This window comes from Petromyzon marinus, unplaced genomic scaffold (genome assembly GCF_048934315.1).
Source record: "Petromyzon marinus isolate PM22_M1 ecotype Great Lakes invasive population unplaced genomic scaffold, UKy_Petmar_22M1.pri1.0 PM_Scaffold_161, whole genome shotgun sequence".
NCBI lineage: Eukaryota > Metazoa > Chordata > Hyperoartia > Petromyzontiformes > Petromyzontidae > Petromyzon > Petromyzon marinus.
In genome coordinates, this window is record NW_027423126.1 from 70,126 (window position 1) to 92,500 (window position 22,375).

Genomic DNA, 22,375 nt, shown 5'->3' on the forward strand with positions numbered 1-22,375 from the left:
AACACTGCACCATAGACTCAACACTGCCACCCATAGACTCAACACTGCCATAGACTCAACACTGCTCCATAGACTCAGCACTGCTACCCATAGACTCAACACTGTCACCCATAGACTCAACACTGTCACCCATAGACTCAACACTGCCACCCATAGACTCAACACTGCCATAGACTCAACACTGCCACCCATAGACTCAACACTGCCACCCATAGACTCAACACTGCCATAGACTCAACACTGCCACCCATAGACTCAACACTGCCACCCATAGACTCAACACTGCCATAGACTCAACACTGCCACCCATAGACTCAACACTGCCACCCATAGACTCAGCACTGCCACCCATAGACTCAACACTGCACCATAGACTCAACACTGCACCATAGACTCAACACTGCACCATAGACTCAACACTGTCATAGACTCAGCACTGTCACCCATAGACTCAGCACTGCCACCCATAGACTCAACACTGCACCATAGACTCAACACTGCCACCCATAGACTCAACACTGCTACCCATAGACTCAACACTGCCACCCATAGACTCAACACTGCCACCCATAGACTCAACACTGCCACCCATAGACTCAACACTGTCACCCATAGACTCAACACTGCCACCCATAGACTCAACACTGTCATAGACTCAGCACTGCCACCCATAGACTCAGCACTGCCACCCATAGACTCAACACTGCACCATAGACTCAACACTGCCACCCATAGACTCAACACTGCACCATAGACTCAACACTGCACCATAGACTCAACACTGCCACCCATAGACTCAACACTGCCACCCATAGACTCAACACTGCACCATAGACTCAACACTGTCACCCATAGACTCAACACTGCTACCCATAGACTCAACACTGTCATAGACTCAACACTGTCATAGACTCAACACTGCCACCCATAGACTCAACACTGCACCATAGACTCAGCACTGCCACCCATAGACTCAACACTGCACCATAGACTCAACACTGTCATAGACTCAGCACTGTCACCCATAGACTCAGCACTGCTACCCATAGACTCAACACTGTCATAGACTCAACACTGCTCCATAGACTCAACACTGCTCCATAGACTCAGCACTGCTACCCATAGACTCAGCACTGCCACCCATAGACTCAACACTGCCATAGACTCAACACTGCCACCCATAGACTCAACACTGCACCATAGACTCAACACTGCCACCCATAGACTCAGCACTGCACCATAGACTCAGCACTGCCACCCATAGACTCAACACTGCCACCCATAGACTCAACACTGCACCATAGACTCAGCACTGCCACCTATAGACTCAACACTGCCACCCATAGACTCAACACTGCTACCCATAGACTCAACACTGCACCATAGACTCAACACTGCCACCCATAGACTCAACACTGCACCATAGACTCAACACTGCCACCCATAGACTCCACACTGCCACCCATAGACTCAACACTGCCACCCATAGACTCAACACTGCCACCCATAGACTCAACACTGCTACCCATAGACTCAACACTGCCACCCTTAGACTCAACACTGCCACCCTTAGACTCAACACTGCCACCCTTAGACTCAACACTGCCACCCATAGACTCAACACTGCCACCCATAGACTCAACACTGCCACCCATAGACTCAACACTGCCACCCATAGACTCAACACTGCTACCCATAGACTCAACACTGCCACCCTTAGACTCAACACTGCCACCCATAGACTCAACACTGCCACCCATAGACTCAACACTGCCACCCATAGACTCAACACTGCCACCCATAGACTCTCAACACTGCCACCCATAGACTCAACACTGCCACCCATAGACTCAACACTGCCACCCATAGACTCAACACTGTCATAGACTCAGCACTGCACCATAGACTCAACACTGTCATAGACTCAGCACTGTCACCCATAGACTCAGCACTGCCACCCATAGACTCAACACTGTCATAGACTCAACACTGCACCATAGACTCAACACTGTACCATAGACTCAACACTGTACCATAGACTCAGCACTGCACCATAGACTCAACACTGCACCATAGACTCAACACTGCACCATAGACTCAACATTGTCACCCATAGACTCAACATTGTCACCCATAGACTCAACACTGCACCATAGACTCAACACTGCACCATAGACTCAACACTGTACCATAGACTCAACACTGTACCATAGACTCAGCACTGCACCATAGACTCAACACTGCCACCCATAGACTCAACACTGCACCATAGACTCAACACTGCACCATAGACTCAACACTGTACCATAGACTCAACACTGTACCATAGACTCAGCACTGCACCATAGACTCAACACTGCCACCCTTAGACTCAACACTGCCACCCTTAGACTCAACACTGCCACCCTTAGACTCAACACTGCCACCCATAGACTCAACACTGCCACCCATAGACTCAACACTGCCACCCATAGACTCAACACTGCCACCCATAGACTCAACACTGCTACCCATAGACTCAACACTGCCACCCTTAGACTCAACACTGCCACCCATAGACTCAACACTGCCACCCATAGACTCAACACTGCCACCCATAGACTCAACACTGCCACCCATAGACTCTCAACACTGCCACCCATAGACTCAACACTGCCACCCATAGACTCAACACTGCCACCCATAGACTCAACACTGTCATAGACTCAGCACTGCACCATAGACTCAACACTGTCATAGACTCAGCACTGTCACCCATAGACTCAGCACTGCCACCCATAGACTCAACACTGTCATAGACTCAACACTGCACCATAGACTCAACACTGTACCATAGACTCAACACTGTACCATAGACTCAGCACTGCACCATAGACTCAACACTGCACCATAGACTCAACACTGCACCATAGACTCAACATTGTCACCCATAGACTCAACATTGTCACCCATAGACTCAACACTGCACCATAGACTCAACACTGCACCATAGACTCAACACTGTACCATAGACTCAACACTGTACCATAGACTCAGCACTGCACCATAGACTCAACACTGCCACCCATAGACTCAACACTGCCACCCATAGACTCAACACTGCACCATAGACTCAACACTGTACCATAGACTCAGCACTGCACCATAGACTCAACACTGCACCATAGACTCAACACTGCACCATAGACTCAACATTGTCACCCATAGACTCAACATTGTCACCCATAGACTCAACACTGCACCATAGACTCAACACTGCACCATAGACTCAACATTGTCACCCATAGACTCAACACTGCACCATAGACTCAACACTGCACCATAGACTCAACACTGTACCATAGACTCAACACTGTACCATAGACTCAGCACTGCACCATAGACTCAACACTGCCACCCATAGACTCAACACTGTCACCCATAGACTCAACACTGCACCATAGACTTAACACTGCACCATAGACTCAACACTGCACCATAGACTCAGCACTGCACCATAGACTCAACACTGCCACCCATAGACTCAACACTGCCACCCATAGACTCAACACTGCACCATAGACTCAACACTGTACCATAGACTCAGCACTGCACCATAGACTCAACACTGCACCATAGACTCAACACTGCACCATAGACTCAACATTGTCACCCATAGACTCAACATTGTCACCCATAGACTCAACACTGCACCATAGACTCAACACTGCACCATAGACTCAACATTGTCACCCATAGACTCAACACTGCACCATAGACTCAACACTGCACCATAGACTCAACACTGTACCATAGACTCAACACTGTACCATAGACTCAGCACTGCACCATAGACTCAACACTGCCACCCATAGACTCAACACTGCCACCCATAGACTCAACACTGCCACCCATAGACTCAACACTGTCATAGACTCAACACTGCCACCCATAGACTCAACACTGCCACCCATAGACTCAACACTGCCACCCATAGACTCAACACTGCCACCCATAGACTCAACACTGTCATAGACTCAACACTGCACCATAGACTCAACACTGCCACCCATAGACTCAGCACTGCCACCCATAGACTCAACACTGCCACCCATAGACTCAACACTGCCACCCATAGACTCAACACCGCCACCCATAGACTCAACACTGCCATAGACTCAACACTGTCATAGACTCAACACTGCCACCCATAGACTCAACACTGTCATAGACTCAACACTGCCACCCATAGACTCAACACTGTCACCCATAGACTCAACACTGTCATAGACTCAACACTGCCACCCATAGACTCAACACTGTCATAGACTCAACACTGCCACCCATAGACTCAACACTGTCATAGACTCAACACTGCCACCTATAGACTCAACACTGTCACCCATAGACTCAACACTGTCATAGACTCAACACTGCCACCTATAGACTCAGCACTGCCACCCATAGACTCAACACTGCCACCCATAGACTCAACACTGCCACCCATAGACTCAACACTGCCACCCATAGACTCAACACTGCCACCCATAGACTCAACACTGCCACCCATAGACTCAACACTGCCACCCATAGACTCAACACTGCCACCCATAGACTCAACACTGCCACCTATAGACTCAACACTGCCACCCATAGACTCAACACTGCACCATAGACTCAGCACTGCCACCCATAGACTCAACACTGCCACCCATAGACTCAACACTGCCACCCATAGACTCAACACTGCCACCCATAGACTCAACACTGCCACCCATAGACTCAACACTGCCACCCATAGACTCAACACTGCCACCCATAGACTCAACACTGCCACCCATAGACTCAACACTGCCACCCATAGACTCAACACTGCCACCCATAGACTCAACACTGTCATAGACTCAACACTGCCACCCATAGACTCAGCACTGCCACCCATAGACTCAACACTGCCACCCATAGACTCAACACTGCCACCCATAGACTCAACACTGCCACCCATAGACTCAACACTGCCACCCATAGACTCAACACTGCCACCCATAGACTCAACACTGTCATAGACTCAACACTGCCACCCATAGACTCAGCACTGCCACCCATAGACTCAACACTGCCACCCATAGACTCAACACTGCCACCCATAGACTCAACACTGCCACCCATAGACTCAACACTGCCACCCATAGACTCAACACTGCCACCCATAGACTCAACACTGCCACCCATAGACTCAACACTGCCATAGACTCAACACTGCCATAGACTCAACACTGCCACCCATAGACTCAACACTGCCACCCATAGACTCAACACTGCCACCCATAGACTCAACACTGCCACCCATAGACTCAACACTGCCACCCATAGACTCAGCACTGCACCATAGACTCAACACTGTCATAGACTCAGCACTGCACCATAGACTCAGCACTGTCATAGACTCAGCACTGTCACCCATAGACTCAACACTGCCACCCATAGACTCAACACTGTCATAGACTCAACACTGCCACCCATAGACTCAACACTGCCACCCATAGACTCAACACTGCACCATAGACTCAACACTGTCACCCATAGACTCAACACTGCACCATAGACTCAGCACTGTCATAGACTCAGCACTGCCACCCATAGACTCAACACTGCCACCCATAGACTCAACACTGCCACCCATAGACTCAACACTGCACCATAGACTCAGCACTGTCATAGACTCAACACTGCCACCCATAGACTCAACACTGCCACCCATAGACTCAACACTGCCACCCATAGACTCAACACTGCCACCCATAGACTCGTGTCCTCGCTGCTGACCCTCACCCACACCCTCGCCCTCACTGTGACCTCTTCAGGGTGCTCGGCACGCCGACTAACGAGGTGTGGGCCGAGGTGGAGACTCTCCCTGACTTCAAGTCGTCTTTCCCCAAGTGGAAGGGTGGATCTCTGGGCAGCTCGGTCAAGATGCTAGACTCTTCCGGGGTGGACCTACTGAGCGTGAGTCACCCGCCCGGTCGCTCGCTCGCTCGGTCAACTCGCTCACTCAGTCACTCACTCAGTCATTCATTCACTCACTCACTCACTCACCCACTCGCTGACTCAGTCATTCACTCAGTCATTCACTCAGTCATTCACTCACCCACTCGCTCACTCATTCACCCACTCAGTCACCCACTCACTCACCCACTCGCTCACTCAGTCATTCACTCAGTCACTCACTCAGTCACTCACTCAGTCATTTACTCACTCATTCACCCACTCACTCATACACTCACTCACCCGCTCATTCACTCAGTCATTCACTCAGTCACTCACTCAGTCATTTACTCACTCATTCACCCACTCACTCATACACTCACTAACCCACCCACTCACTCACTCACCCACCCACTCACTCACCCACTCACTAACCCACCCACTCACTCACTCACCCACCCACTCACTCACTCACCCACTCACTCACCCACTCACTCACTCACCCACCCACTCACTCACCCACTCACTAACCCACCCACTCACTCACTCACCCACTCACTCACTCACTCACCCACTCACTCACTAACCCACCCACTCACTCACCCACTCACTCACCCACCCACTCACTCACCCACTCACTCACTCACCCACTCACTAACCCACCCACCCACTCACTCACCCACTCACTCACTCACTCACCCACTCACTCACTAACCCACCCACTCACTCACCCACTCACTCACTCACCCACCCACTCACTCACCCACTCACTAACCCACCCACTCACTCACTCACCCACCCACTCACTTACTCACCCACTCACTCATTCACCACTCACTCACTCACTCACCCACTCACTCATTCACCACTCACTCACTCACTCACCCACTCACTCACCCACTCACCCACCCACCCACTCACTCACTCACCCACTCACTCATTCACCACTCACTCACTCGCTCACCCACTCACTCACTCAGTCATTCACTCACCCTCTCATTCACTCACCCACTCAGTCACCCACTCACTCAGCCACTCTCTCGCTCACCCACTCACTTGCCAACTCACCAACTCGCTCACTCACTCACTCACCCGCTCATTCACTCACTCATACACTCACCAACTCATTCACTCAACCGCTCACTTGCCCACTCACTCATTCACTCACTCACCCAGTAACCCACTCACCCACTCACTCTGTCTCCCCATCTCTCTCTCTGTGTGTGTCTCTGTGTGTCTCTCTCTCTGTGTGTGTCTCTGTGTGTCTCTCTCTCTGTGTGTGTCTCTGTGTGTCTCTCTCTCTGTGTGTCTCTGTGTGTGTCTCTCTCTCTGTGTGTGTCTCTGTCTGTGTGTCTCTCCCTCTGTGTGTGTCTCTGTCTGTGTGTCTCTCTCTCTGTGTGTGTCTCTGTGTGTCTCTCTCTCTGTGTCTCTCTCTGTGTGTCTCTCTGTGTGTGTGTCTCTGTGTGTCTCTCTCTCTCTGTGTCTCTCTGTGTGTGTCTCTCTGTGTGTGTCTCTCTCTGTGTGTCTCTCTCTCTGTGTCTCTCTCTGTGTCTCTCTGTGTGTGTCTCTCTGTGTGTGTGTCTCTGTGTCTCTCTCTCTGTGTCTCTCTGTGTGTGTCTCTCTCTGTGTGTGTCTCTGTGTGTCTCTCTCTCTGTGTCTCTCTGTGTGTGTCTCTCTCTGTGTGTGTCTCTGTGTGTCTCTCTCTCTGTGTCTCTCTGTGTGTGTCTCTCTCTGTGTGTGTCTCTGTGTGTCTCTCTCTCTGTGTCTCTCTGTGTGTGTCTCTCTCTGTGTGTGTCTCTGTGTGTCTCTCTCTCTGTGTCTCTCTGTGTGTGTCTCTCTCTGTGTGTGTCTCTGTGTGTCTCTCTCTCTGTGTCTCTCTGTGTGTGTCTCTCTCTGTGTGTGTCTCTGTGTGTCTCTCTCTCTGTGTCTCTCTGTGTGTGTCTCTCTCTGTGTGTGTCTCTGTGTGTCTCTCTCTCTGTGTCTCTCTGTGTGTGTCTCTCTCTGTGTGTCTCTCTCTCTGTGTCTCTCTGTGTCTCTCTGTGTGTGTCTCTCTCTGTGTGTGTGTCTCTCTGTGTCTCTCTCTCTGTGTCTCTCTGTGTGTCTCTCTCTCTGTGTGTGTGTCTCTCTGTGTCTCTCTCTCTGTGTCTCTCTGTGTGTGTCTCTCTCTGTGTGTGTCTCTGTGTGTCTCTCTCTCTGTGTGTGTCTCTCTCTGTGTGTGTCTCTGTGTCTCTCTGTGTGTCTCTCTCTCTGTGTCTCTCTGTGTGTGTCTCTCTCTGTGTGTGTCTCTGTGTGTCTCTCTCTCTGTGTGTGTCTCTCTCTGTGTGTGTCTCTGTGTGTCTCTCTCTCTGTGTCTCTCTCTGTGTGTCTCTCTGTGTGTGTGTCTCTGTGTGTCTCTCTCTCTGTGTCTCTCTGTGTGTGTCTCTCTCTGTGTGTGTCTCTGTGTGTCTCTCTCTCTCTGTGTCTCTCTGTGTGTGTCTCTCTGTGTGTGTCTCTCTCTGTGTGTCTCTCTCTCTGTGTCTCTCTCTGTGTCTCTCTGTGTGTGTCTCTCTGTGTGTGTGTCTCTGTGTGTCTCTCTCTCTGTGTCTCTCTGTGTGTGTCTCTCTCTGTGTGTGTCTCTGTGTGTCTCTCTCTCTGTGTCTCTCTGTGTGTGTCTCTCTCTGTGTGTGTCTCTGTGTGTCTCTCTCTCTGTGTCTCTCTGTGTGTGTCTCTCTCTGTGTGTGTCTCTGTGTGTCTCTCTCTCTGTGTCTCTCTGTGTGTGTCTCTCTCTGTGTGTGTCTCTGTGTGTCTCTCTCTCTGTGTCTCTCTGTGTGTGTCTCTCTCTGTGTGTGTCTCTGTGTGTCTCTCTCTCTGTGTCTCTCTGTGTGTGTCTCTCTCTGTGTGTGTCTCTGTGTGTCTCTCTCTCTGTGTCTCTCTGTGTGTGTCTCTCTCTGTGTGTGTCTCTGTGTGTCTCTCTCTCTGTGTGTCTCTGTGTGTCTCTCTCTCTGTGTCTCTCTGTGTGTGTCTCTCTGTGTGTCTCTCTGTGTGTGTCTCTCTCTGTGTCTCTCTGTGTGTGTCTCTCTCTGTGTGTGTCTCTGTGTGTCTCTCTCTCTGTGTCTCTCTGTGTGTGTCTCTCTCTGTGTGTGTCTCTGTGTGTCTCTCTCTCTGTGTCTCTCTGTGTGTGTCTCTCTCTGTGTGTGTCTCTGTGTGTCTCTCTCTCTGTGTCTCTCTGTGTGTGTCTCTCTCTGTGTGTGTCTCTGTGTGTCTCTCTCTCTGTGTCTCTCTGTGTGTGTCTCTCTCTGTGTGTGTCTCTGTGTGTCTCTCTCTCTGTGTCTCTCTGTGTGTGTCTCTCTCTGTGTGTGTCTCTGTGTGTCTCTCTCTCTGTGTCTCTCTGTGTGTGTCTCTCTCTGTGTGTGTCTCTGTGTGTCTCTCTCTCTGTGTCTCTCTGTGTGTGTCTCTCTCTGTGTGTGTCTCTGTGTGTCTCTCTCTCTGTGTCTCTCTGTGTGTGTCTCTCTCTGTGTGTGTCTCTGTGTGTCTCTCTCTCTGTGTCTCTCTGTGTGTGTCTCTCTCTGTGTGTGTCTCTGTGTGTCTCTCTCTCTGTGTCTCTCTGTGTGTGTCTCTCTCTGTGTGTGTCTCTGTGTGTCTCTCTCTGTGTGTGTCTCTGTGTGTCTCTCTCTCTGTGTCTCTCTGTGTGTGTCTCTCTCTGTGTGTGTCTCTGTGTGTCTCTCTCTCTGTGTCTCTCTGTGTGTGTCTCTCTCTGTGTGTGTCTCTGTGTGTCTCTCTCTCTGTGTCTCTCTGTGTGTGTCTCTCTCTGTGTGTGTCTCTGTGTGTCTCTCTCTCTGTGTCTCTCTGTGTGTGTCTCTGTGTGTCTCTCTCTCTGTGTCTCTCTGTGTGTGTCTCTCTCTGTGTGTGTCTCTGTGTGTCTCTCTCTCTGTGTCTCTCTGTGTGTGTCTCTCTCTCTGTGTCTCTCTGTGTGTGTCTCTCTCTGTGTCTCTCTGTGTGTGTCTCTCTCTGTGTGTGTCTCTGTGTGTCTCTCTCTCTGTGTCTCTCTGTGTGTGTCTCTCTCTGTGTGTGTCTCTGTGTGTCTCTCTCTCTGTGTCTCTCTGTGTGTGTCTCTCTCTGTGTGTGTCTCTGTGTGTCTCTCTCTCTGTGTCTCTCTGTGTGTGTCTCTCTCTGTGTGTGTCTCTGTGTGTCTCTCTCTCTCTGTGTCTCTCTGTGTGTGTCTCTCTCTCTCTGTGTGTCTCTGTGTGTCTCTCTCTCTGTGTCTCTCTGTGTGTGTCTCTCTCTCTGTGTGTCTCTGTGTGTCTCTCTCTCTGTGTCTCTCTGTGTGTGTCTCTCTCTGTGTGTGTCTCTGTCTGTGTGTCTCTCTCTCTGTGTCTCTCTGTGTGTGTCTCTCTCTGTGTGTGTCTCTGTCTGTGTGTCTCTCCCTCTGTGTGTGTACCTGTGTGTGTGTCTCTCTTTGTGTGTCTCTCCCTCTGTCTGTGTCTCTCCCTCTGTGTCTCTCTGTCTGTGTGTCTCTCCCTCTGTGTGTGTACCTGTGTGTGTGTCTCTCTTTGTGTGTCTCTCCCTCTGTCTGTGTCTCTGTGTGTGTCTCTCTGTGTGTGTCTCTCCCTCTGTCTGTGTCTCTCCCTCTGTGTGCCTCTCTGTCTGTGTGTCTCTCTCTGTGTGTCTCTCTCTCTGTGTCTCTCTGTGTGTGTCTCTGTCTGTGTGTCTCTCCCTCTGTGTGTGTACCTGTGTGTGTGTCTCTCTTTGTGTGTCTCTCCCTCTGTCTGTGTCTCTGTGTGTGTCTCTGTGTGTGTCTCTCTGTGTGTGTCTCTCCCTCTGTCTGTGTCTCTCCCTCTGTGTGTCTCTCCCTCTGTGTGTCTCTCCCTCTGTGTGTCTCTCTCTCTGTGTCTCTCTCTCTCTGTCTCTCTGTGTGTGTCTCTGTCTGTGTGTCTCTCTCTCTGTGTCTCTCTGTGTGTGTCTCTGTCTGTGTGTCTCTCTCTCTCTGTCTCTCTGTGTGTGTCTCTGTCTGTGTGTCTCTCCCTCTGTCTGTGTCTCTGTGTGTGTCTCTCTTTGTGTGTCTCTCCCTCTGTCTGTGTCTCTGTCTGTGTGTCTCTCTGTCTGTGTGTCTCTCTGTCTGTGTGTCTCTCTGTCTGTGTGTCTCTGTGTGTCTCTCCCTCTGTGTGTCTCTGTGTGTCTCTCCCTCTGTGTGTGTCTCTCTGTGTCTGTGTGTCTGTGTCTCTGTCTGTGTGTGTCTCTGTGTGTCTGTGTCTCTGTGTGTCTCTCCCTCTGTGTGTGTCTCTCCCTCTGTGTGTGTCTCTCTCTGTGTGTCTCTGTGTGTCTCTGTGTGTCTCTGTGTGTGTCTGTGTGTGTCTCTCCCTCTGTGTGTGTCTCTGTGTGTGTGTGTCTGTGTGTGTGTGTCTGTGTCTCTCTCTGTGTGTGTCTGTGTGTGTGTCTCTGTGTGTGTGTCTCTGTCTCTGTGTGTGTGTGTGTCTCTCTGTGTGTCTCTCTGTGTGTGTGTCTCTGTGTGTGTGTCTGTGTCTCTCTCTGTGTGTGTCTCTCTGTGTGTGTGTCTGTGTGTGTGTGTCTGTGTGTGTCTCTCTGTGTGTGTCTCTCTCTGTGTGTCTATCTGTGTGTGTGTCTATCTGTGTGTGTGTCTATCTGTGTGTGTGTCTATCTGTGTGTGTGTCTATCTGTGTGTGTGTCTATCTGTGTCTCTCTCTGTGTGTGTCTATCTGTGTGTCTCTCTCTGTGTGTGTCTATCTGTGTGTCTCTATCTGTGTGTGTCTCTCTGTGTGTGTCTGTGTGTCTCTCTCTCTGTGTGTGTCTGTGTGTGTGTGTCTCTCTGTGTGTGTCTCTGTGTGTGTCTATCTGTGTGTGTGTCCGAGTAGAAGTTGCTGATCTACGACCCGGCCACACGGATCTCCGCTAAGAGAGCTCTGCTTCATCCGTACTTTAACAGCCTGGACAAGGCCTCGCTCCCTGCCACACTCGCAGACTCTCTTCCTCGGTAGACACGCGGGGAGAGAGACACACGGGGAGAGAGACACGGGGAGAGAGACACGGGGAGAGACACGGGGAGAGAGACGTGGGGAGAGAGACAGGGGGAGAGAGAGACAGGGGGAGAGAGAGACACGTGGGGAGAGACAGGGAGAGAGAGACACGGGGGGAGAGACACGGGGAGAGAGAGACAGGGGGAGAGAGACACGGGGAGAGGCGGGGAGAGAGAGACACGGGGAGAGACAGGGAGAGAGAGACACGGGGAGAGACAGGGAGAGAGACACGGGGGGTAGACACGGGCGGAGAGAGACAGGGAGAGAGACAGGGAGAGAGACACGGGGGGTAGAGACAGGGAGAGAGACACGGGGGGTAGAGACAGGGAGAGAGACACGGGGAAAGACAGGGAGAGAGACAGGGAGAGAGACACGGGCGGAGAGAGACACGGGGAGAGACAGGGAGAGAGACAGGGAGAGAGACACGGGGAGAGACTAGGGGGGGTAGTGACAGGGAGAGAGACACGGGGGGTAGAGACAGGGAGAGAGACACACGGGGAGAGAGACAGGGAGAGAGACACGGGGAAAGACAGGGAGAGAGACACGGGGAGAGACAGGGAGAGAGACACGGGGGGTAGAGACAGGGAGAGAGACACACGGGGAGAGAGACAGGGAGAGAGACACGGGGTAGAGACAGGAAGAGAGACACGGGGGGTTGAGACAGGGAGAGAGACACACGGGGAGAGAGACAGGGAGAGAGACACACGGGGAGAGAGACAGGGAGAGAGACACACGGGGAGAGAGACAGGGAGAGAGACACGGGGAAAGACGGGGAGAGAGACAGGGAGAGAGACACACGGGGAGAGAGACAGGGAGAGAGACACGGGGGGTAGAGACAGGGAGAGAGACACGGGGAAAGACGGGGAGAGAGACAGGGAGAGAGACACACGGGGAGAGAGACAGGGAGAGAGACACGGGGGTAGAGACAGGGAGAGAGACAGGGGTAGAGAGAGGGAGAGAGACACACTGGGAGAGAGACAGGGAGAGAGACACGGGGGTAGAGACAGGGAGAGAGACACACGGGGAGAGAGACAGGGAGAGAGAGAGAGACACGGGGAGAGAGACAGGGAGAGAGACAGGGGGGTAGAGACAGGGAGAGAGACACACGGGGAGAGAGACAGGGAGAGAGAGAGAGACACGGGGAGAGAGACAGGGAGAGAGACATGGGGGTAGAGACAGGGAGAGAGACAGGGAGAGAGACACGGGGGTAGAGACAGGGAGAGAGACACGGGGGGTAGAGACAGGGAGAGATACGGGGGTAGAGACACGGGGGTAGAGACAGGGAGAGAGACAGGGAGAGAGACACGGGGGTAGAGACAGGGAGAGAGACACGGGGGGTAGAGACAGGGAGAGATACGGGGGTAGAGACACGGGGGTAGAGACAGGGAGAGAGACAGGGGTAGAGAGAGGGAGAGAGACACACGGGGAGAGAGACAGGGAGAGAGACACGGGGGTAGAGACAGGGAGAGAGACACACGGGGAGAGAGAGAGAGACACGGGGAGAGAGACACGGGGGTAGAGACAGGGAGAGAGACACGGGGTAGAGACAGGGAGAGAGACACGGGGGTAGAGACAGGGAGAGAGACACACGGGGAGAGAGAGAGACACGGGGAGAGAGACACGGGGGTAGAGATGGGGAGAGAGACACGGGGTAGAGACAGGGAGAGAGACACGGGGGGTAGAGACAGGGAGAGATACGGGGGTAGAGACTGATTGTACCCGTCCGTCTGTCTCTGTGAGTCTCTGATTGTCTTCGTGTGTCTCTGTGTGTCTCTGTGTGTCTCTGATTGTCCTCGTGTGTCTCTCTGTGTCTCTCTGTGTGTCTCTGAGTCTCTGATTGTCCTCGTGTGTCTCTCTGTGTCTCTCTGCGTGTCTCTGTGTGTCTCTGCTTGTATATATCTCTCTGTCTGTCTGCACGATCGCCAGCTGTCTCTGTACATATGTACATGAGTTTGCGTGATGTGTGTCTGTCTGTGTGTGTCTCTGTATGTGTGTGTCTCTGTATGTGTGTGTCTCTGTATGTGTGTGTCTCTGTGTGTGTCTCTGTATGTGTGTGTCTCTGTATGTGTGTGTCTCTATGTGTGTGTCTGTCTGTGTCTCTGTCTGTGTCTTCACTCTGTCGTTAGATTTTTGGGCTCCTTTGATGTTTTGCAGTTTCATTGTTAATAAAAAAAATACTCAAATATACTCTGGGTGGTGAGTTGATGGCTGGGTGGGTGGGTGAGTTGGTGGCTGAGTGAGTGAGTAGCTGAGTGAGTTAGTGGCTGAGTGAGTGAGTTAGTGGCTGAGTTAGTGAGTGGCTGAGGGAGTGAGTTAGTGGCTGAGTGATTTAGTAGCTGAGTGAGTGAGTGGCTGAGTGAGTTAGTGGCTGAGTGAGTTAGTGGCTGAGTGAGTTAGTGGCTGAGTGAGTTAGTGGCTGAGTGAGTTAGTGGCTGAGTGAGTTAGTGGCTGAGTGAGTGAGTGGCTGAGTGAGTTAGTGGCTGAGTGAGTTAGTGGCTGAGTGAGTTAGTGGCTGAGTGAGTTAGTGGCTGAGTTAGTGAGTGGCTGAGTGAGTGAGTTGCTGAGTGAGTGAGTTGCTGAGAGTGATTTAGTGGCTGAGTGATTTAGTGGCTGAGTGAGTGAGTGGCTGAGTGAGCGAGTGGCTGAGTGAGTTAGTAGCTGAGTGAGTGGCTGAGTGAGTTAATGGCTGAGTGAGTGAGTGGCTGAGTTAGTGAGTGGCTGAGTGAGCGAGTGGCTGAGTGAGTTAGTGGCTGAGTTAGTGAGTGGCTGAGTGAGCGAGTGGCTGAGTGAGCGAGTGGCTGAGTGAGTTAGTGGCTGAGTTAGTGAGTGGCTGAGTGAGTTAGTAGCTGAGTTAGTGGCTGAGTGAGTGAGTAGCTGAGTGAGTGAGTGACTGAGTGGCTGAGTGAGTGAGTTAGTGGCTGAGTGAGTGAGTGGCTGAGTGAGTGAGTGAGTGGCTGAGTGAGTGATTGACTGAGTGACTGACTATTCGCGTCCCCTCCGCTCCTTATATGGGCACGGGTTTGATGATGCAAGACACGGAGGGCGGGGTCGTGGACAGTGCAGCCCCCCCCTCCCATGCCCTTATACGGTCATGGGGGGCGGGGCATGGTTGGTTGGGGGTGGTTGCCCTGGGGACAGCTCGAGATGGTGTGGGGGGCGGGGCGTCACTTCGCTCCTTATATGGTCATCGGGGTGCCGACATCTCACGGGAGGGGTGGGGGCGGTTGCCATGGGGACAGCTCGAGGGGGTGGGGGGGGGTCTCTTCGCTCCTTATATGGTCATGGGGGATGTTGCCTTGGCGACATCTCACGGGAGGGGGGGGGGCGGTTGCCATGGGGACAGCTCGAGGGGGTGGGGGGTTTCTTCGCTCCTTATATGGTCATGGGGGGAGGGGGGCAGTGACCTGAAGTTAAAGCCACCGCCCACTCCGCTGAAGTCATTGGGGGAGTGGGGGGGGAGGCGGTAGTCCCGCCCACTCCACTCCTTATATGGTCATGATGGGAGGGGGGCGTGGCATTAATTTGATGCTCCACCCACTACGGTGAGGGGGGTGTTATAGGGGTCTTGTTATAGGGGTATTGTTATAGGGGTATTGTTATAGGGCTGTTGTTGTAGGGGTATTGTTGTAGGGGTATTGTTATAGGGCTATTGTTATAGGGGTATTGGTGTAGGGGTATTGTTATAGGGGTATTGTTGTAGGGCTATTGTTGTAGGGGTATTGTTATAGGGCTATTGTTTTGGGGTATTGTTATAGGGCTGTTGTTATAGGGGTATTGTTATAGGGCTATTGTTGTAGGGGTATTGTTGTAGGGGTGTTGTTATAGGGGTATTGTTATAGGGCTATTGTTATAGGGGTATTGGTGTAGGGGTATTGTTATAGGGGTATTGTTATAGGGGTATTGTTGTAGGGCTATTGTTGTAGGGGTATTGTTATAGGGCTGTTGTTGTAGGGCTGTTGTTGTAGGGGTATTGTTATAGGGGTATTGTTATAGGGCTATTGTTGTAGGGGTATTGTTGTAGGGGTATTGTTATAGGGCTGTTGTAGGGGTATTGTTATAGGGGTATTATAGGGGTATTGTTATAGGGGTATTGTTATAGGGGTATTGTTGAAGGGGTATTGTTATAGGGGTATTGTTGTAGGGGTATTGTTATAGGGGTATTGTTATAGGGGTATTGTTATAGGGCTATTGTTGTAGGGGTATTGTTATAGGGCTATTGTTGTAGGGGTATTGTTGTAGGGGTATTGTTGTAGGGGTATTGTTTTAGGGGTATTGTTATAGGGTTATTGTTATAGGTCTATTGTTGTAGGGGTATTGTTGTAGGGGTATTGTTTTAGGGCTATTGTTGTAGGGGTATTGTTGTAGGAGTATTGTTGTTGGGGTATTGTTATAGGGGTATTGTTTTAGGGCTATTGTTGTAGGGGTATTGTTGTAGAGGTATTGTTGTAGGGGTATTGTTATAGGGGTATTGTTATAGGGGTATTGTTGTAGGGGTATTGTTATAGGGTTATTGTTATAGGGCTATTGTTGTAGGGCTATTGTTGTAGGGGTATTGTTGTAGGGGTATTGTTGTAGGGGTATTGTTGTAGAGGTATTGTTGTAGGGGTATTGTTATAGGGGTATTGTTATAGGGGTATTGTTATAGGGTTATTGTTATAGGGCTATTGTTGTAGGGCTATTGTTGTAGGGGTATTGTTGTAGGGGTATTGTTGTAGGGGTATTGTTATAGGGGTATTGTTATAGGGGTATTGTTATAGGGGTATTGTTATAGGGGTATTGTTATAGGGGTATTGTTATAGGGGTATTGTTATAGGGGTATTGTTGTAGGGGTATTGTTATAGGGTTATTGTTGTAGGGGTATTGTTGTAGGGGTATTGTTATAGGGCTATTGTTGTAGCGTTTATTGTTATAGGGGTATTGTTATATTGACACAGATAGTCAGATGTCTCGTTTCTTTATTGGCAATCACCACCATCACCACCACCATCACCACCACCATCATCACCATCATCATCACCACCACTATCACCATAACCGTGTGACGTCACGGCTCATCACGTGACGCTATTAACATTCCGCTAAGATACGGGGAGGGGGGGAGGGGCTTAGGGGAGAGGGGGAGGGGCTTAGGGGAGAGGAGCTTAGAGGGGGAGAGGCTTAGGGTGGGGGAGGGGCTTAGGGGGGGAGGGGCTTAGAGGGGGAGGGTCTTAGGGGGGAGGGGCTTACAGGTGGAGAGGCTGAAGGGGAGGGGCTGAGGGGGAGAGGCTAAGGGTGGGGGAGGGGCTTATGGGGGGATGGTCTTAGGGGGGAGGGGCTTAGGGGGGAGGGGCTTAGAGAGGGAGAGGCTGAAGGGGAGGGGTTGAGGGGGAGAGGCTAAGGGTGGGGGAGGGGCTTACGGGGGGAGGGGCTTAGGGGGGAGGGGCTTAGGGGGGAGGAGCTTAGAGGGAGAGAGGCTGAAGGGGAGGGGCTGAGGGGGAGAGGCTTAGGGTGGGGGAGGGGCTTATGGGGGGAGGGTCTTAGGGGGGAGGGTCTTAGGGGGGAGGGGCTTAGAGGGGGAGGGTCTTAGGGGGGAGGGGCTTAGAGGGGGAGGGTCTTAGGGGGGAGGGGCTTATTCGGGAGGGGCTGAGGGGGGATGGTCTCATGGGGGGAGGGTCTTAGGGGGGAGGGCCTTAGGGGGGAGGGGCTTAGAGGGGGAGAGGCTTAGGGTGGGGGAGGGTCTCATGGGGGGAGGGTCTTAGGGGGGAGGGGCTTATGGGTTGAGGGGGGGAGGAGCTTAGGGGGAGGAGGGAGGAGCTTAGGGGGGAGGGGGGAGGGGCTACAGACACCACCCCCACCACAGCGACATCCATCCAGCAGTGGACAGAGCACGGAGTTGCTCGCTCTCATGTTGAGGTTGCGCGGAGTTGCGCGGAGTTGCGTGGAGTTGAGTGGAGTTGCGTCGAGTTGCTGGTGTAGTAGTTGTTGTAGTTGTTGTTGTTGTAGTTGTTGATGTTGTTGTTGATGTTGTTGATGTTGTTGTTGTTGTTGATGTTGTTGTAGTTGTTGTTGTAGTTGTAGTTGTTGTTGATGTTGTTGTTGATGTTGTTGATGTTGTTGTTGTTGTTGATGTTGTTGTTGTTGTAGTTGTTGTTGTAGTTGTAGTTGTTGTTGTTGTTGATGTTGTTGTTGATGTTGTTGATGTTGTTGTTGTTGATGTTGTTGTTGTAGTTGTTGATGTTGTTGTTGTTGTAGTTGTTGATGTTGTTGTAGTTGTAGTTGTTGTTGTTGTAGTTTTAGTAGTTTCTAGATGTTGAGGTTGTTGTAGTTGTTGCTAGATGTTGTTGTTGTTGTTGTAGTTTCTAGATGTTGTTGTTGTTGTAGTTTCTGGATGTAGTTGTTGTTGTAGTTTCTAGATGTTGAGGTTGTTGTTGTAGTTGTTGCTAGATGTTGTTGTTGTAGTAGTTTCTAGATGTTGAGGTTGTTGTTGTAGTTGTTGTTGTAGTTTCTAGATGTTGTAATTGTTGTTGTAGTTGTTGTTGTAGTTGTTGCTAGATGTTGTTGTTGATGTTATAGTTGTTGCTAGATGTTGTAGTTGTAGTTGTTGTAGTTTTTAGATGTTGAGGTTGCGAGCGGACAGCTGGTGGTGCCAGTCTCTGAGGCGAGTGTATCGCTCACCCTGAATCTGAGACTCGAAACGGTCCCTGAGGGTGGGTGGGGAGGGTGAGACACTCACCAATCACTCACCAATCACTCACCACTCACTCACCAATCACTCACCAATCACTCACCACTCACCCACTCACCCACTCACCTACTCACTCACCCACTCACTCACTCACCGACCCACCCACCCACTCACCCACTCACTCACTCACCCACTCACCCACTCACCTACTCACTCACCCACTCACTCACTCACTCACCGACCCACCCACCCACTCACCCACTCACTCACTCACCCACTCACCCACTCACTCACTCACTCACCCACCCACCCACTCACTCACTCACCCACCCACCCACCCACTCACCCACTCACCCACTCACCCACCCACCCACTCACTCATTCACTAACCCACCCACCCACTCACTCACCCACTCACCCACCCACTCACCCACGCACTCACTCACTCACCCACCCACCCACTCACTCACACACTCACCCACTCACCCACCCACCCACTCACCCACCCACCCACCCACCTCGCTTTCTTGTGGGAATCTTCCTCTTCTGGTGATCCAACTGCGGGGTAAAGAAGCAGAAATGGTGAGTGGGTGAGTGGGTGAGTGAGTGGGTGAGTGGGTGAGTGAGTGAGTGGGTGAGTGAGTGGGTGAGTGAGTGAGTGAGTGGGTGAGTGGGTGAGTGAGTGAGTGGGTGAGTGGGTGAGTGAGTGGGTGAGTGGGTGAGTGAGTGAGTGGGTGAGTGAGTGGGTGAGTGAGTGAGTGAGTGGGTGAGTGGGTGAGTGAGTGGGTGGGTGGGTGAGTGGGTGAGTGAGTGAGTGGGTGAGTGAGTGGGTGGGTGAGTGAGTGAGTGGGTGAGTGAGTGAGTGAGTGGGTGAGTGAGTGAGTGAGTGGGTGAGTGAGTGAGTGAGTGGGTGAGTGAGTGAGTGGGTGAGTGAGTGGGTGAGTGAGTGAGTGGGTGAGTGAGTGAGTGGGTGAGTGAGTGGGTGAGTGAGTGAGTGAGTGGGTGAGTGAGTGAGTGGGTGAGTGATTGAGTGGGTGAGTGAGTGACTGAGTGGGTGAGTGAGTGGGTGAGTGAGTGGGTGAGTGGGTGAGTGAGTGAGTGGGTGAGTGAGTGGGTGGGTGGGTGGGTGAGTGAGTGAGTGGGTGAGTGGGTGAGTGAGTGAGTGGGTGAGTGGGTGAGTGAGTGGGTGAGTGAGTGGGTGAGTGACTGAGTGACTGACTGAGTGACTGACTTGATGACTGACTGAGTGACTCACTGATTGACTGACTGAGTGACTGACTGACTGATTGACTGACTGAGTGAGTGACTGACTGAGTGACTGCCTGAATGAGTGACTGACTGATTGCCTGACTGACTATCTAACTAACTAACTGACTGACTGAGTGACTGCCTAACTGACTGACTGACTAATTGACTGACTGCCTGAGTGACTGCGTGACTGAGTGACTGCCTGACTAACTGACTGACTAACTGAGTGACTGACTGCCTGACTGACTGATTGAGTGACTGACTGAGTGACTAACTTACTGACTGACTGCCTGAGTGACTGACTGAGTGACTGAGTAACTAACTGACTGACTAACTAACTAGCTGACTGACTGCCTGAGTGACTAACTAACTGACTGACTGAGTGACTGACTGAGTGATTGACTAACCGACTAACTGACTAACTGACTAACTAACTGATTCACTGACTAACTAACTAACTTTCTGACTAACTGACTGAGTGAATAACTGACTGACTGCCTTACTGAGTGACTGACTGAGTGACTGACTGAGTGATTGAGTGACAGACTGACTGACTAACTAACTCACTAACTAACTGACTTACTGCCTGCCTGATTGACTGACTGAGTGACTAACTAACTGACTGAGTAACTAACTGACTAACTAGCTGACTAACTGACTGCCTGAGTGACTAACTGACTGACTGACTAACTGACTAACTAACTGACTAACTGCCTGAGTGACTAACTAACTGAGTGACTGAGTGACTGACTGAGTAACTGACTGACTGAGTGACTAACTTACTGACTGACTGCCTGACTAACTGACTGACTGAGTGACTGACTGAGTGACTAACTGACTAACTTATTGACTGACTGAGTGACTAACTTACTGCCTGACTGACTGCCTGACTGACTGAGTGACTCACGAGACTCGGTGCCTGTCAGCTGAGCGAGGATCCTGAAGGATCGACTGAGTGACTTACTAACTAACTGACTGATTGAGTGAATGCCTGAGTGACTAACTGAGTGACTGCCTGACTGACTGACTGACTGCCTGAGTGACTAACTGAGTGACTGAATAACTAACTGACTGAGTGACTGAATGAGTGACTGACTAACTAACTGACTGACTGAGTGAATGCCTGAGTGACTAACTGAGTGGCTGCCTGACTGACTGACTGACTGCCTGAGTGACTAACTGAGTGACTGAATAACTAACTGACTGAGTGACTGACTGCCTGACTGACTGCCTGACTGAGTGACTGACTGAGTGACTGAGTAACTGAGTGACTGACTGAGTGACTGACTGAGTGAGTGACTAACTGACTGCCTGACTGACTGACTGAGTGACTAACTAACTGACTAAGTGACTAACTGACTAACTGACTGACTGAGTGACTGAGTGACTGACTGAGTGACTGACTGAGTGACTGACTGACTAACTAACTGACTGACTGACTGAGTGACCGACTGAGTGACTGACTGAGTGACTGAGTGACTGACTGAGTGACTGACTGAGTGACTGAGTGACTGACTGATTGACTTACTGAGTGACTGAGTGACTGAGTAACTTACTGACTGAGTGACTGACTGAGTGACTAACTGACTGCCTGAGTAACTGACTGCCTGACTGACTGACTGAGTGACTAACTGACTGCCTGAGTGACTGACTGAGTGACTAACTGACTGACTGAGTGACTGAGTGACTAATTGACTGCCTGAGTAACTGACTGCCTGACTGAGTGACTAACTGACTAACTGACTGACTGACTGACTAACTGACTGCCTGACTGACTGCCTGACTGACTAACTAACTGACTGACTAACTGACTGAGTGACTGACTGACTAACTAACTGACTGACTGAGTGAATAACTAACTGACTGACTGAGTGAGTGACTAACTAACTGACTGACTGACTGAGTGACTCACGAGACTCGGTGCCAGTCAGCTGAGCGAGGATCCTGAAGGATCGACTGACTGACTGACTGAGTGACTGACTGACTGACTAACTAACTGACTAACTGACTGCCTGACTGACCGAGTGACTGAGTGACTAACTGAGTGACTGACTGACTGAGTGAGTGACTGAGTGACTGACTGATTGACTAAGTGACTGAGTGACTGAGTGACTGACTGACTGACTGCCTGACTAAGTGACTCACGAGATTCGGTGCCTGTGAGCTGAGCGAGGATCCTGAAGGATCGACTGAGTGACTGACTGAGTGACTGACTGAGTGAATAACTGAGTGACTGACTGAGTGACTGACTGAGTGACTGACTGAGTGACTGAGTGACTGACTGAGTGACTGAGTGACTGACTGAGTGAGTGACTGAGTGACTGACTGACTGACTGTGTGACTGACTGAGTGACTGACTGAGTGACTGACTGAGTGACTGAGTGACTGACTGAGTGACTGAGTGGCTGACTGACTGAGTGACTGCCTGACTGACTGAGTGACTGACTGACTGACTAACTGAGTGACTGACTAACTGACTGACTGACTG

At 51.1% G+C, this 22,375-nt stretch overlaps 2 protein-coding genes across 3 annotated transcripts in view; one reads left to right on the plus strand and one right to left on the minus strand.

Annotated features, from left to right (window-relative positions):
* Positions 1 to 14,162, plus strand: part of LOC116937039 (cyclin-dependent kinase 1-A-like) — a 52,210-nt gene extending 38,048 nt beyond the window's left edge. For both annotated transcript variants that reach the window (XM_076063596.1, XM_076063597.1), the window contains exons 7-8: positions 5,844 to 5,985; positions 11,814 to 14,162. In XM_076063596.1, the coding sequence (XP_075919711.1) occupies positions 5,844 to 5,985; positions 11,814 to 11,936 (265 nt within the window). In that variant the 3' untranslated portion in view covers positions 11,937 to 14,162. The remainder of the gene's footprint in view (positions 1 to 5,843; positions 5,986 to 11,813) is intronic.
* A 2,751-nt stretch (positions 14,163 to 16,913) lies between these two features.
* The window catches only part of LOC142922751 (LIM domain-binding protein 3-like), a 22,517-nt gene continuing 17,055 nt past the window's right edge, over positions 16,914 to 22,375 (minus strand). Inside the window, exons 5-6 of the mRNA XM_076063599.1 lie at positions 19,158 to 19,197; positions 16,914 to 18,655 (exon numbers count right to left, since the gene is read on the minus strand). Of these exons, the coding sequence (XP_075919714.1) occupies positions 18,565 to 18,655; positions 19,158 to 19,197 (131 nt within the window). The 3' untranslated portion in view covers positions 16,914 to 18,564. The remainder of the gene's footprint in view (positions 18,656 to 19,157; positions 19,198 to 22,375) is intronic.